This window comes from Callorhinchus milii, unplaced genomic scaffold, assembly GCF_018977255.1.
Source record: "Callorhinchus milii isolate IMCB2004 unplaced genomic scaffold, IMCB_Cmil_1.0 Scaffold3, whole genome shotgun sequence".
NCBI lineage: Eukaryota > Metazoa > Chordata > Chondrichthyes > Chimaeriformes > Callorhinchidae > Callorhinchus > Callorhinchus milii.
In genome coordinates, this window is record NW_024704744.1 from 30,869,756 (window position 1) to 30,886,693 (window position 16,938).

At 38.2% G+C, this 16,938-nt stretch overlaps 1 protein-coding gene across 9 annotated transcripts in view; it reads left to right on the forward strand.

Annotated features, from left to right (window-relative positions):
• Nucleotides 1–16,938, forward strand: part of ptprk (protein tyrosine phosphatase receptor type K) — a 367,918-nt gene that overhangs the window by 58,322 nt on the left and 292,658 nt on the right. For all 9 annotated transcript variants that reach the window (XM_042333764.1, XM_042333766.1, XM_042333765.1 and 6 more), the window contains exon 2: nt 2,780–2,902. In XM_042333764.1, the coding sequence (XP_042189698.1) occupies nt 2,780–2,902 (123 nt within the window). The remainder of the gene's footprint in view (nt 1–2,779; nt 2,903–16,938) is intronic.

Here is a 16,938-nt window from a genome sequence, read left to right on the forward strand (position 1 = left end):
GCAGGAAAATGGAAAGGTTGTTCATTATGTGTCACTTTTCGTACGTTAAACGCCCATTAATGAAAGTTTTTTAACATGATTGTTTTGCTGAATAAGGCAATTTAATTGCGTTAAATGGTACAGTTGACAAATGTGCAGCATTTAAAGCAAACTCTGTTTCATACATGTCAACACATTTTCACATACAAAAGAGTAATATCTAAAGTTTAACAGTTCGGGAAATCCCAGGAGGCGTTGTAGCCATCACTGGTTTCTTATACTTTACATACCACATTTATACTTTGCATGCCACAAGATGTTCCTTCATGCTCTTGGCTGAACTCCATGATGTTCATGTGGTGCACAGATTACAGTAGATGTGTTTTGTGTAACTGCTCCAATGTAATGGATGGTAGCAATGGCTGTAAAGGGAACGACTTTGAAATAATTTGCTGGAAAGTGGCTCAGCTTGTCCAAATAACGACATGTCGCTAGTGCTGTTACAGTGACTGACTGCCCTATAATTGCAAATAAAACTACCGTGATGTGACACAGAAGTTATTAATGTTTATACAAGTCTGTAATGAGTACATCTTTTTAGCTTCACAAACACTAGTTCTCATTATACAAGTTGTAAATTGTCAGATTTCAAATTGTTAAATTTTCCAGATTTTAGTTTCAGGCTGTTGACATGTAACAGAAAGTGGATGTTGTTCATCCTACTAGGATCAGTTCTCATCTGCTCATGCTGATCTTTATAGTTTTTTTTGGTGAAATATGGATCCTCCATGTTTAACACTAAAATCAGCACATAATGTAGACGTCCAAGACTTTGAATTTCACTCTGTTTCTCCCCCAACACCCCCGCCCCCCCCCCTCCCAGTATCTCGGGTTCAAATCCTTGACTGTCCAGCGCCGTAGGACGTTCTCCTGACAAATGTAATCATTGCACCTACTCATTTCATTTCACTACTCTTTTACCATATTAAAAAAAATCTGTCTTTTGAAATGTGCTACGCAGGGCGTTGTGAAATTGCTTCACAATGTTTTTCTTTGGGTCTAATTGCCTTGTGAATACCTGAGCATCAGACAAATACATTCTTCTGCGTGAAACTTGCAGAACGGAATTCAAATAAGCATCTCAATGCAGTGACTAGCTGGGTAAAATGATTTTCCCCAGAGCTGTACAATTTGTTGTGATGTGCTGTCAACTGCCTGCAGGTTATTATAGCCCCAATCTAAATGATCACACTATTTCAACCTAACAGCAAAATTGCTTTCAAACTTCTTTGTGACATGCAATGTCCAAATTGTACTTGTATCATGCTATTTATCCCAGTTTTTTTGTGTTTGCGAATCCTTTCAGTGGTGTAAGGTATAGTAATACTATAAATTTGTCTTTTTTGTCAGATACTATTGTACTATAAAGTATATTTCCAGAAAATCACCAGATTTTCTGTTTTATATAGATTATTATGGTTGCACATTCACAAGGTACATGATGGCCAGTAAATTGTGGGTTTTGGACAATGTACACGATAATAAAAGATTTGTCCACATAAGTTACAGCAGCACCCAGTTCCCCCGCTTCCCTCACCCAAACAAAAACATAAGTTACGTTGGGAATTGCAGTGCCAATTGGTTACAACTTCCTTGATTGATTAAGATTGATTAGAAATCTTAAAGCTGAGAATGCACTGTAGTAATTAACTATTTTACTCCATTATAATTCAATACAAAATCGATGTCTGTAAACCAGTTTGTGTTTTACTGCATTCAAGACAACAGGGCAATGAAATATCTGCAGTTTGTGCTGACCTACTTCAATGTCAGAGTTGTGAGAAAGCATCAAGGTCATTTGGACCCCATTTCTAACTATTTTTCCAAAATGTGAAATTGTTTTGAGCAAGTTATTTTAAAAGCATTAGATACAATAATACAAAGATGAACTAGGCTTTCTCACTAGAAAAACCTTTCAGGCCTCACTAATGTCCAGCAGATCAATATATGATGTGTTGAAGACATGGTATGTGTTGTGATCAAGTTTGACCATATTCATGGATTGATTATGGTTAGTTATCATGATATGAGTTCTAAAATGAAAGCCACCGTCTAGGCTGTAGAAATCTCCAAACTGTAGTTTGCATTGTTTCCATTAAAGAAACAAAATAAGATTCATTTGACAAATACAAGTGGTGAACTGGGATCACTTATTTATATACATAGCTTCAACTTCCATCAGATACCATAAGTGACAGTACAATTGTAAATACCCTGGGCAGCTGAGGTGCTGAGTTGAAGTTTAGTGTTTCGAGTCTGCTGAATTGCAAGATTTCCTCGTATACTGAAATTTCCATTTGTTAACGAAAGTAATAATTTAACAATTTAGTAATCGTTTGGCTGATGAGAAGAAAATACTGAATACTAATGAAGAAAATATTCTAACACCTGAATCAAAGTAACACAGTGAAAGTTCAGTGCTATTTGGTAAAAGTTTTGACATCCATGCAGTGAGATGCCTTTTCTCTGAACAGTTCAGAAGAGATCCTCGTTGGATTAGTAACCTTTGGATAAGTGCATATCGATTTCAGTGTTACACTGCAATGAATAAGATTCACTGAAGAAACCGAGTTTGACAAAATAGAGTAATTGTATATACAGAGCTTTCAGTCTGTTTAGATCAAAACTGTGATTTTAAGGTTTCAAATATACCACGTCTACTTGTGAAGATTTAATTTTTCGTCCTCTTTTGCTGATTTCATTATCTTAAAATTATTTATCAATTATTTTACCCCCACAGGAGGCTGTACGTTTGATGATGGCCTGGAGGCATGTGAATATCGACAGGATTGGGAGGATGACTTTGACTGGAAACATGTCAGTGCTGACAAAATGCCGCATCTGCAACACAGCCTGCCGCAAGGTTAGAAAAGAGCAATTTATGCAACTCTCCTCATAAACTACAGTACTGTGGATTGCATGGTTGTTGAGAATTGAAATGACCAGGAATTGTGTACCATATGTTCAATGTTCGTCTTTTACTGGCAGATAATTGCGTAGTCACAGACATGAATGTTTAAATTTTATTTATTTACTGGCATTCATTTCCAGAATCTATTTTTGTAATGGAAATCAATTGGCAAAGTTTTTCATCTGATTTGTCAGAATTGGGTTATAAAATGGAAATTCTTATTGAGGAAGAGCATATCAAATGGATGTTTGAAGGGTGCACATGGTAAGGTCGGTCAAACATGAAGGGAAATGCCAAACATTTTGTCTGAAGTTATGAAGTGTCATAATGTAACGCGAAAGAAAGCCTACATAAGCTCAAGTTTCTTTGCAATGTTTTATCGAAAGGAAATTGAATGTTAAAGCTCTTATCTATGGAACTGTTGCTAAGTTGGAGTATCTCTATAGACAGCTTGTGATCATTGAAGAGCTGTAGTTTAAATGACCTTGTCATCTTATCTTTGCTGAATAGATTAATTGACCATTTCATTGGGGAACGATATGCAAAAGACGTGTGAAGGTATTTTAGGTTTGGTTACAGTAAATTTCATAGATTAATCGCAAAATCTTGCAGGAGCATGGAAGGTCAGCTCTGCAATACATTTTAAATGAATTTGTAGTGATGCCTTAATGAGTTTATTCAATAACTAGCTGAGCATTGCAGGCTGGAAAGGATCTTGGTTCAGTCCCCAGCCTTCTCTGAATTAACTGATCTTATCTTGGCCCTCTGCAGCCAAGGTTTGTCAGAAGGTGCATTGGCTAAATGGGAAACCAGGACATTTCCCAAGAGCCCCTGTAAATGGCTCTGGAGCACCCTGGGAGCCTGACATCTAGGTGAGTGACAGCTCGGACCAGCAAATCATCATCACCCTTCCTGAGGAGCGAAAACTATAACTGCCAATTGCTACCTGGAACCCACCCTCCTGTTTAAGCCCCGTTAGAATTTTTAAATGTTTTTAAATTTTTAAATGACGTCCTCCTGACGTGAAAGGCGCTTTATAAATGGAATCTTGTTGTTGTTAAATGTGTGGAGGTTTTATGCTGAATCGGTGCTCCTATTTTATCTGAAAATCTTAAGCCTTTTGGGGAGCCTGCAACTCTGCCTTTTAGATCCTATTTGCAGAATAGTTCATTTAACAAATAGGAACTTGTTTAGATACATATGGTGCTTGAAAAGCACTCATGACACGAACACCCAATAATGCCTGATGGCTAAAGCACCCATGACAAACTGAGTTTTCTCCCAAGAAATCCTCTGTATGCAAATTGCTTGTGAAACTCAGACAACATTTCTGGGTTGAACTAATTATTCTGGAACGTACATTGATTTCCTCAGAGGAAATCAACAATCTAGAACAAAGGCATACTGAAAATAACATACTGAGCACTTTGTCTATGGCAGAAGTTGTTACTGGAGTGCATTTTACATGCCACATTCTTAATATGTTTAACATCATGACATTTGGGTTTGAGAAATGTAAGTCACAATTGGTAAGAAAGAGTCTGATTTAGTTTCGAGGGTTGTAGCAAAACCTTTTACATTAGGTGTGTTTGAACATCTGACAATCATGACTAACTGGGGAGAGGTGGCCAGTGTTGTGGCTTGTTGTACTTAATAGAGACTGAATGATCAACACAAAGTATAATTGAGAGTGAGGAAAATAAACAGTTAAACTGGCTTATTTATGTGGAGGGGCTCCTGACAGAAAGTGTCAATGCTCCAGCTAGTCATTGCATTACATTACAGAGAGGAACTTTTATTCCTAACACCTCATGGCAAAGTGTTGGCAGTAATTACTGTCAAACCCACTAAACATGACAATCATTTCACCAGCTCGGCCCCACACCTGACCCTGAAGTGAATGACCAATTTATCTGGAGGTTGCTCTAACCACTGAGTTATACTGGAGTCCTGTAGCTCAGTGGTTTTAGCACTTGCCTCACAAGCGAGAGACCTGGGTTCGATTCCCAGCAGGGCAAAACCTTGGGCAAGTTTCCTTACTCCACCCACCTGATGATAATCCTTCAAGATAAGAAAAACAATAATAATTTGGTCACTCAATCCATGACTGTTTGTGGGACACAGCTGTGCCCAATTGGCTTCCACGTTTTGCCCACAAAATATACAGTGAATTCACTTTACAGTATATTCTGTGAAGCGCTTCGAGACGTCTCAAAGATGTGATAAGGCGTTATATCAAATGCAAGGATGATGATAGATGGGCTTAATATTGCCATTTGAACTACCAGTTGAGAGCAAATCATTCCACTCCTTTCACTACCAAGTTGTTTCAGAATTCTGATCAATTTCCATTGCTGCACAAGTAAGAATGAAAAGTGATGGACAATGCTTTGTAAATAGCATTTACTGGATAAACCCGATGCTGTCATGTTATAGTTTTAGAAGCTAAACAACTGAAGCTGTATTGTGAGAATCCACTGTAAACATTTGGGAATATTTCTAAATTCTTTGTGAGTCAGAATAATGCAGGCAGCTTCTTTTGAATTGGAATTGGCAGCACATTGTGGAAAAGTTTGGTGTTGTTATTAAGAGGACCTTGACCTTCGTACCTCCCTCCCTTATTTTAAAAAAAAGCTTGATTTTTTTCTATAGTAAGCAACAAAGCATACAGATAACCACAAAGAAAGGCAAAGGGAATGAAGATTACTCTCTTTTCAACATTGTGAAGGTTGAGAAGAGATGGGTTCAATGTTTTTTCAAATGACAAAGTAGATAAAATGCAAACTGGTATATTTCTACTTATTCAGAGCACAATTTCAAAATCATGAAATGGCTGGACAAGTGAGACTTTAAAAACAAACTTCTTCCAATACTTTATCCACTTGATAAAATGAACAGGCAGATTCTTCCTAAGGGAGCTGTGCAGATTTGTATTGCAGAGTGAGTGGCTTTGTTGTTTCTTTACTTGAAATTTCAGAGATCATGTTGGATTTGAAGATAGTCAATGATGGTTACATTCAAGTAAACTGGCCATTGGAAAGAATAAGGAGGGTGGACCAGAAAACCTTACTTTTTGTTGAAGGTGAAAAAATGTAGGGTTGGATAAAAACTCATTCAGAAAAATAATTGAGCGATGCTTCCTCATGATCTTCAAATAGTTTTGTTGTCAGCTGATGTATTTCACTTTCCCAATATTCATCACTTGTTTTTTTTGTTTTGGATGTAGGCAGGAGCAGTGTGTGGCCAGTTAGTTGACCCTTTGTATAAAGCAATCAAATTGTGTTTTGCATTTGATATTGTGCCTTTCATGTCACTGATGTATCGTGAACCTCTTTTTATTTTTCTTGTGAACTGCAGTGATTGTAGTTTGTAGGCTAACGTGGCAAATACCTTGATTTTGATGTGAAGTAATTCTTGTTGAAGCATGAATTAATATTGGCAACTTCAGAGTAAAACACTCAGATATTGTATTCCAATTTAAATGGACTATTTCAGAGAAATGCTATGTATTCAAATTAGATAAATTGCGTGCAATGTTTTTTTNGAGGAGATGGGAGGTTGACGAGGAAGGAATATGACATTTCAGTAATAAAACGCCAAGAAGAATCCACTGAATTAAAATAGATGAAGATTTCTGCTAAGTGCAAATTCCAAGCATAATACTTTGTTGCACATTATGTAGATTTACAATAATGTCCAATGTATTTAATTGCTTGAAATTATGAGTTGTAGGACATCACTTGAGGTGGTAACTTTTCTAATCCTGCTGGCATTTAATTTCTATAAAAGTAATTTTGCTGATCAGTGTAGATGGCAGGGCTGAGGGGAGAAGGAGAGAGAATGCGAATGAGTGCAATCTCTGGTTAAACTCCATGAGTGAACATTAAATTTACATCTTTGTTTAACTATTGATATGTTCATTTTGAAAAAATAGATGAACTTCCCATGTAGTGTAACGTACTTGCATTTTTAGTTACCATGTCCAAATACATGTCAGTGCCATTGAAGTGGTTTGTGAATTTTAATGTGATTTTCAATCTTAACATTTTTAATATCTGCATTATGCTCCTTTTTCAAACTCAAGCGAGAGCTTTACATTTTCTGCAGTGACCTTGAAAATGAGACAAAAATAGGATAAATAGACTTACTAACTGGGGCAAAAAAAACTGCCAGAATAAATTTAACTTTCAGCCACATAGTGACTTGTCAAAGATCAAACGCCACATTATCCCATAGTTTCCCTTTTTTTAAAAAAGGGCTCAAGCCAAATATGTTTACTGACTGCAAAACTATATCAAATGCATTCCCTTTGAAAAGAATCATACAAGGACAGGTGCAAGTACAATATATTCAAGTGTTGCCTGAATGGAGTTCAGGAATTGTATGGCTTACCCAAACCTGGTAACCTCCATTCTTTTTGTACCATTCATGCCACACATTGAGTGGACAACCAGAAGCAATGATCAGAGTAATGTTACATGAGTGCAAACCTTGAAATTCAAAGTCTTGAAAGCTGTAGGTTGCTTTTAAAATAGACAATTTTTCAGGGACTTTTTTTACACACTGCAAATATTTTTATATGGTTATACTGTAGCTTTTTGAGGAGCTATTTGATGACTTACTGAGTTTTGTTTGGATAATTTTCGACTTGTTGGATGTTAGTGCCAAATCTAAACTTTCATCAGGCTACAAAGCTCATTTTAGAATTGAACCAATGTAATATTTTAGCTTCCCCTAGCAGACATCATTGTGGTCTGTGAGTTGGCAGCTGTTTACAAGGAATTTGTGGAGAACTTGCATTAGTTTTGTGCTATAGGGTCATGCCCATCACAGACTGGGTTGAGACCACAGACACATTTCAGTTTGGATGTTTCCAGCTACCAGAAAGAGGAAGGTTTCATTCTATCATTGTTGGTGATGAGAGTGTTTTCTAGCTTGTCCTGCTCTTTCATTATTCCGTCCAAAGCAGGTAAGTAGCGAAGCAGATGTGGACTCTTTGAGTAAGTGTGCATTTTTGCATGTGCACGCACCCATCACTGCATTTTATTGCTCTACTTTATTTGTTGTTCACTTAACATTTGAGACGTCTCGAAGATGTGATAAGGTGCAAGGATAATTATTATAACATGCAACCTCCAAAGGTTTCATTGGTTGACAGTATTTGTGTCTGAAGGATGATTACAGGTGTTTCACCAGCCTTGTGCTGATTACACAACTTACATTTTACAATGATGAATGGGTGCAATCATTTTAAATTTAGTCCTGGAGAATGTCAGGAAGGGAATTCTTTTTCATGACTGAATATGTGCTGAAAGCAGACCCAGAAGAGTATCTATTTTTTCAGTAAATACAGTAAATCTATTTCTTCCAATGTCCACAATCTTATTTACAATAAAGCCAATAACATTCACTGGATCAAATGAAGAAAAAGTGATACTGGCCTAATTTACATGTGATAAATTTTCTTACTGGTTCTAAAAGATCAAAGTTTATTGGCAAATTGTCAGACCGTTAATATTGGGGAACTTTGACATTTGCCATATGATACATATTCTATGCTGTATTTTTTGTATTGATTTAGTACAAAAATTATGCTGAAACTGAACACCACCTCATAAATCAGTGTGCAATGCATGATTGGTAAAGTGAACTCGGAGCCTAGTTACTGACTTGAAGGAGGTCAGTTTGCCAAGACCTTAATTTGCATGTGTAAATTAAGGTGGCACAGATTATTTTAAGTAATATTTTTAGTGAGCTTCGTAGTCTGGTACATGAAATAATTGATTTTGTAGTACAGTAGAGATATGTGAAATGTGCAATATGTGAAATAATTGATTTTGCAGTACAGTAGAGAACCATTTATCTGCCCTAGTTACGACCAGACCCTTTGTGGATATAGAAACAATGCAGGAAGTTGGTCAGCAGACAAAACACAAATCAGCTACTGTGCTAACCAAAAAAAACCTCTGTCAGGATTTACATTATCTTACATTTATATAGTGCCTTTGGATAATTACGTTGTCTCAAAGTGCTTCATACATTGATGCTTAGAACCACACTGTCAGCTTTTGATGAGGCTGCTAGAAGCCATGAACTAGTCGTGGATTATGAACACGTGTTCAAATATTCACTGCTTGGTATCCTTCTTGATTGATGAGCAAAGAGATAAGTGGCTGCTGCTAAAGCTTTGCAGCTCTCCAGCTGGTGGAGCCATTCCTCAATGGGGATGGGTGTATGTCCAAGCTTCGAGCAGGATGGTGGCAATGCTCACACATTAGGGCAGCTCAACTGAATGGACCCTTCTTACCTCTCCCTACTTAGCTGATCTGTGCTACACACCAGGAAGCTCACAAGGAGTTCCTGATACTTGCTATCACATCAAATCTGTGCTTGTCAGATAGTGGCAATCACCCTTTGGGGAGCGGGGGGTGTAAGCGCGGTCTCATTCAGTTGAGCTGCTGTAAGGTGATGCACCCAGCAATGGGAAATCAAATTTAATCGTTACCTGTACCTGTAATAGAATGTCGAATACGCATTTACCTTTGCACTCCACTGCCTAATCATAGTTGCAGTGTTCAGGGAAATCATGATCCTAGTATTGGATGTGTGCAACTACATTTTTTTATATATTGGTATCCCAGCCCTGACTTTACTCTCTCAATGAAGATAGTGGACATGTGGATCAGCTGTTAATGTGTGGTATTCTATTATAATTTTAATCAGGCGCCCAAACGGTGAGGGTTGTTGAGGAAGTGTGTTAGCCTAGGTCTTGAACTTGCATAGTCTAAACTGACAACTCCAATGCAGTGCTGAGGGGTGTTGCATTGTTGGTAGTGGCATCCTCCGGATGAGATATTAAAACAAGGTCCCATCTGCCTGTTCTGGTGGACATTAAATATCTCATGGCATTATTTGAAAAGAGAAGGGAGTTTCTCCTGATGTCCTGGCTAACAATGCCTTAAAATCATGTATTTTCAGGGCTGTGGGCCATTGCTGAGCACAATTGGCTGCTGTATTCGCCCACAAATACAATCACTCCACTTTAAGGTATATGCTGTGAAACGTCTTTGGACATGAAAGGCACTATATAAAATGCAAGGATTATATTATAAATGCAAGTTCTAATGCTGTAGGGAATGATTCCAGTTGTCAGTTGGCTTTGAGAAGGGATAGCAGTGAAAAACTCTAACTATAATAAAAATACTAATCCTTGCATTCGATATAGTGCCTTATCTCGTCTTCGAGACGTCTCAAAGCACTTCACAGAATATACTGTAAAGTGAATTTACTGTATATTTTGTGGGTGAAATGCAGCAGCCAAATAATCGTGGATTGAGTCACCAAATTTTTTTTCAAAAAAAATTGAAGGAATTATTATCCCCGGAAAAACAATCCGCCATTCGACTAACAACTAGATTCCTACTTATTGCTAGGTAAACAGAGGCATGTGGAGGAAAGAAAATTACCAAATGTTTCGCCCTGCCAGGAATTAAGCCTTGGTCCTCTTGCTTGTGAGGCGAGTGCTCTAACCACTAAACTACAGGACTCCACAGTGCCATATGAAATTAACTTAATTTGAATAAAAGGTATTCCAAGGCAGAAGGACAAGAGGTCACAGGTTCACAGGAATTAAATGTGGGATAGGTGGAGGGATTATTCAATCTTGTAGATTTAGCAGCACATTTATGTTTTTGCTCTTGTAGGTCTGCCTTTATTTTGTGCTCAATCACGCTGTATAATCATCAATTCTTTTAAGTGTTCAAAATACCTCTTCAAAGGCTCAACTCCGTTATAAGGTTCCAATCATAGGGAAATAATTCTGTCCAGCGCAGTATGCATACAGCAGACAATTGGGAAGAGATTTACTCCCTTTATAATTTTATTGCAGCATTCGGTTCTGTGCTCAGTCTGCTAGCAATTCCTTCGTGATATTCTGTTTCATTCTTCAGGCATGTACAGCATTCGTAATAAGTTATTTCACACGAGGATTTTCAGTATGGAGATTGGTCCTGTCTAGGGGCCCCAAAATAACCAAGTGTTATCGTTTTGAGAAATGAATTTGACTACTTTGATTGAAGGCGTACAGCTATCTACATGATTCAGGACTGTACATTTCAGGCATAGCCTGAGCACCAGCAAAAATTATATTCCTCTTTCACAAATGTAAAATGCTGCATTTAAGGCTGCAATCCTGGAATTTAAATGTAGATGGACGCTAACTTCAGCCTAACTTTAACATAAAGTTCCACTCATTGCCAACTTGGCAAAAATGAGACCTCTACAATGTAAATTTCTTGCAGAGGATCATTGCCGGCAGGTTCAATTACCTTATTTTGTGGGTTATATTAACAACCCATGGTTGAGTCCTTATGTAGATTGTTCAGTGTCCATCTTTACGACGTGTAGCTGGGTTGCATTGGATGCTGAAGATCCTTGAAAAGTTGAGAAAAAATCTCCATCTGTATTGCACTTAAGTATGATGTATATGATATATATATGTTTCAACATTATGCATCAAGTCTGCGTAAGTTGTCTTTCAGTTTATGCAGAATAACATGAAAGTAGATGGAGTCTGTATGCCCTGGTTTNATTGGGTTGTTGGAGGATGGGGAGGGTCTGAAGAAAACTCATGTTGAGATCTCTTACACATTGGCTTTGAAGAGATCTGTTTTCACAGAGCTACAAATTCTTTTTTCATATGCACATCCTCAAACAATAGAAATTTAGTTTAATTTTTTTTCCCCAAATATTGATTTGGGTTGCTGGAACACATCAAAGCATATGACTAATGTCAAGAGATGGTCTTGTAAAATGATTGACCTCAGACTCTTATCCAACATAACATTATGCTGATTTAGATTGGATGTTAATTAAAAAAAAGCATAAAAATGCAAGCGCAAACCTCAGCAGTTAATTTTGCTTATGCCCAATGTACCTACACCTCCCCAGAATACACTTGCACTTTAACTCACACAGTACTGCAAAACATTCCTTGATCTGTGCGAAATATATCCAGTCAAGCTCTGTCAGACACTATCCACCTAAGTTCCACAATCTTTTTTTTGTTTCTGGAGAGCTGCTGTTTTTATGGAGTTGCATGATAAACAATGCATTTGGTATAGGAGCTTTAATGTCAGGAAGACATCCCAAAATGCTTCACAGGATTTATGGTGAAGTGAATTTACTATATATTAGTAGGTGAACATGGCAGCCATTTGCTCACAGCAATGCCTCACAAACAGCCATGAAATCATAGAAGTATACAGCACGGAAAGAGGCCATTCAGCCCATTGTGTCTTGCCGGCTCAATGAAAAGAGCTATCCAAATCAATCCCATTTCCCTGCTCTCTCTCCATAGCCATGCAAACTTGTCCTCCCCAAATAATAATCCACTCCTCTCTTAAACGTTGTTACTGAATCGGCTTCCAGGCATGACCAGTTCATTTTTATTTTAGGGGTATTGTTAACCAGGAGAGAAACTCTTCTCTAGTGTCATGGGATCTTCAACGTCCACTTGAACAGACAGGCGGGACCTCGGTCTTAACATCTCATCTGAAGGACGACACTTCTGACATTGCAAAGCACCCCCCTCCCACCCCCAAGTACTGCTTTGGATGTGAGTCCAAGTCTTGACATGTGGCTTGAACCATAACCTTCTGATGGAGAACGTTCCTCTCCCAGGATCATCTAATGTGAAAATCAGGATTTTTTCCCCCCCTAGTTTGCCTTTGAACTAGGCAGTTTTCTGTCCTTCAAGAAATGACCCAATCTTACAGCAGAGTTTCTCTTCTTGGGCATCCATTTTGTGTTGCACCTAATTTCCCCAGCAAAATGCACAGTTATTACATGCTACACTGTGAAGCGCATTGAAACATCTTGACAATAGGAACATAGGAATTAGGAGCAGGAGTAGGCCATTTGGCCCCTCAAGCCTGCCCCACCATTCAATAAAATCATGGCTGATCTTCTAACCTAACTCCATCTGCCCGTCTTATCCCCATATTCCTCTATCCTTTTAAAAACCTATCAATCTCAGTCTTCAATATGTTCAAGGACTGAGCATCCACAGCCTTCTGGGGTAAAGAATTCCCTAAATTCACTACCCTCTGAGTGAAGAAGTGTTTCCTCAACTCTGTTCGAAAAGGCTGTCCCTTAATCTTAAGACTGTGACCCCTAGATCACTCCTACCAGAGGAAACAGTCTCACACTGTCTACTCTGTCAAGCACCATAAGAATCTTGTATGTTTCTATAAGATCACACCTAATTCTTCAATATTCTAGAGAATATAAGCCTAGTTTACTCAACCTATCCTCATAGGTCAACCCTCTCATCCCAGGAACTAACCTAGTGAATCTACTCTGCATCCCCTCTAAGGCAAGTATGTCCTTTCTTGAATAAGGAGACCAAAACTGCACACAATATTCTAGGTGCAGTCTCACCAAGGCCCTATACAGTTGCAGCAAGACTTCTCTGCTCTTGTATTCTAACCTTTTTGCAATAAACACCAACATGCCGTTAGCCTACCTAGTTGCTTGCTGTACCTGCATACTAACTTTTTGTTACTGGTGTACAAGGACACCCAAATCCCTCTGAACACTAATGCTACCTAGTCTCTCTAGTCACAATGTGATCAAGTGCAATATCAAATTATTTACCCACATCTTTTTGCTACACCATTCTCAGCCCAATGGGTGCCAGCGTATATTTGTGATGCACTGCCTCGTGGAGCGTTCACTGTTACTTCTGTCATGACCCACTAATATTTTTACACCCGTGTTAGAATCAGCTGCTTGTTGAACCACTTTTTGTTGGATCTCGGAAGCTACTATTAATTCAAGCATCTAGTGAATACTGATAGCATATGTGGGATCACAATTTAAATTTTGAGGAAAGTCACACATTTATATTTAGACAATGCCTTATAGACTGAAGTTCTCACGTTGGAGTTGAACCTTAATCTGGAGGATGGCCTGGGACTATAATGAAACTTTCAGTTGCCTGTAATTCAGTGGATACTAAGATCTTTGTATTGAATATTCCTTGACTGAATTTAAGAACTACGTATCCAATCAGATAGGTTAATGGACTTGTCTTTATGAATGCCACTATTGAAAAGACCAAATTGGATGCAATCTCCTTTGAAAAATTCTCAAAATGCTTTCCTTTCAGTTGAAGCTGTGAGCAACACTTTTTGTGACAAAGCTTTCGAGAAAATAATTATAATTCTTGCATTTGATATGTCACCTTTCATATCAGGGGGAATGACTGAGTGCTTCACAGGTTTTCCTGTAAAGGCTAGTGAATTTTGTAGGCGAAAGTCACTTTGATGCCTCTGTGTTTTAAGACAATATGTGCAGCCCCATTGATGAGCAATCTTCCCAGTCTTGTGCTAAATTCCAGAAACTGCTGAGGGCCCGTAACCTCTTAAGAAGATACCAATAACATTCAAGACTAACATGACTGGGCATCACTGCAATCACTTCTCTTTGACCTTCTCACTGAAGCTTTTCACAATGTATAATAAAGCCCCAGAAGCTGAATCTCATCCAAATACCTAATTGTTCTGGTAAACTGCCTTCAAAATAATGTCCCTTTTTACCTTCAGGGTCTTGACTCCTGGATTAAAATCTTTCCATTATGACCTCTATTGTATTTTAGCATTGACTGCCTTTTACAAAGACTTCCATGGAAATTCAGTGGTCTCATTTTGATGCTTTTAATTAAATTCAACTTCTATTATCAATGAATATGTCCTTCATCACTAGGCTACAAACTTTGTCATATCCAAAGTCAGTACAAACGTTCGAATAGGCATGAATGTCTGTTAAAAAAAAACTGACATCAATTTGTCACATGCTCTACTTATTGATTTTGTTTTTGCACGAAGGCTTAAAGATCTCTGCCCCAACATAAAACCCTTCCCCAAAGTCATCTTGCTGTCCTTAATTCTGTAATTCTACAGAGTTTGTCCCCACTTTCCAAATTGCTAAATTGGATGAGCTGCACAGATTCAATCTATGCAGGATCAATTATTTTTGCATTAGTTATACCCAAATGTTCATATTCTTGGGCTCCAGTGTTGATTTTGAGAGGTGGACTGATTCATTATGATTTAACAAGTCTCAGAAAGGTAAATGAGTGACAGATCAGCTGATTTTCTCTCTGCAAAATTGTCACCCAGGGATCACAGGCTACTCAAGATGAGGATCTTGCTCATCTGTAGTGATGTTTCTAGTTCATTTGATGAAATATGTAGGGTATCACAATAACTGTTACATTTCCAACCACAGTCGTCATAATATAAGAACATAAGAAATGGGAGCAGAAGTAGGTCATTCGGCCCCTCGAGCCTGCCCCGCCATTTAATAAGATCATGGCTGATCTCCTAACCTAATTCCATTTACCGGCCCTATCCCTATATCCCTTAATCCCTTTAGTTTTTAAAAATCTATCGATCTCAGTCTTGAATATGTTCAATGACTGAGCATCCACAACCTTCTGGGGTATAAATTCACTACCGTCTGAGTGAAGAAATATTTTGTCAACTCAGTTCTACAGGGCTTACATTCATTCACTGAAGTGAGTTTCTCCCAGAGTTCTGGCCAGCATCTTCCAAATATATTGGTCACTCCACTCATGGTTGTTTGTGGGACACCAATGAGCGCAAAATTGGCTGCTGATTTTGTCTACAAATACACAGTCTCAATGCTTCACAGTAAAATCCCATTGAAGTGTTTTGAGATGTCTCGTCTCCTTGATAGGGTGTGATGTCAAATGCAAATTATGGCTGTCCAGAATAACAGAATAATCCTAATTTACAAAGGATAATAATCCTTAAAAAATAATAATTTGGTCACTCAATCCACAACGTTTGTGGACATTGCTGTGCGCAATTGGCTGCCGTGTTTCGCCCACTGATAATTCACTTTACAGTATATTCTGTGAAGAATTTTCAAATTTACAGTATATTCTGTGAAGAATTTTCAAAGTTGTTCTCGTGATGTAAAAGGTACTTTAATTGTAAATTAAATTGTATTAACTTACTTAATTTGCTGATTTCTGCTGTAAGTATCCAGTGTTTTTTGTTTCCCCTTCAGATTTCCAGCTGTTGCAGGTTGTGTTTTCGTCTAAGGAATGAGTTACAGAGTTTGGCATTCCATCAAAGCTTTTGCTTTTGGATGATGGCTTACTGGAAATTAATTTGCTCTACTGATGCTTACAAAGGGAGTGTTAAGTACTGTTCTGGTAAACCTAAGAAATATTTTGAGTAACTGATGCTTTTTGCTATTTGCTCCAGTAGTACCCCTACAATAATGCAGCTTTGCACTTTTGGGGTGTGGAATTCTGTAGAGTAGTGGTTACTACTCTCACCTCACAAGTGAGTGGACCCAGGTTTGATTCCTGGATGGGGCAAAACCTTAGGAACCTTCCTTACTCCTCATGCCTCTATTTACCTGGTAGTAAGTAAGATCTCGGTTGTTAGCCAATTGATGGATCGCTTTCCGGGGGTGATAATCCCTCCAAACAAAACAATTTGTTTTTTTTGTAACCCTGGTTAAAAAACAGACCGTTTGGGGGACACTGCTGTGCGCAATTGGTTGCTGTATTTGCGCACAAAATAGTTAACCCATTTTAAAATGTATTCTGTGAAGTGCTTTGAGACATCTCAACGATGTGATAAGGTGCAATATCAAATTAAAGTATTATTAATCCAAAATGTGCATAGAAAGCCAGCCAGCTTGCTTCAAATCATGTCTTGCTTCACAAAGCTGGCTGCTTTCTTGCGTGTTAATGCACATTCAGGACATCCTGGTCATCAGATTGTCACCGGAGTCGCTTTCTGTACACTGCGGCTGGCTACACAGTGTGTAGTGAAAGCAGAAGTGCTGACTGGTCATCAAGCTCCCTCATAAGATGGGTTGGGGTTTTATGGACACTCATACTGTTATTATGCATCAATTACATTTAGAAATATCGAATGCACTTT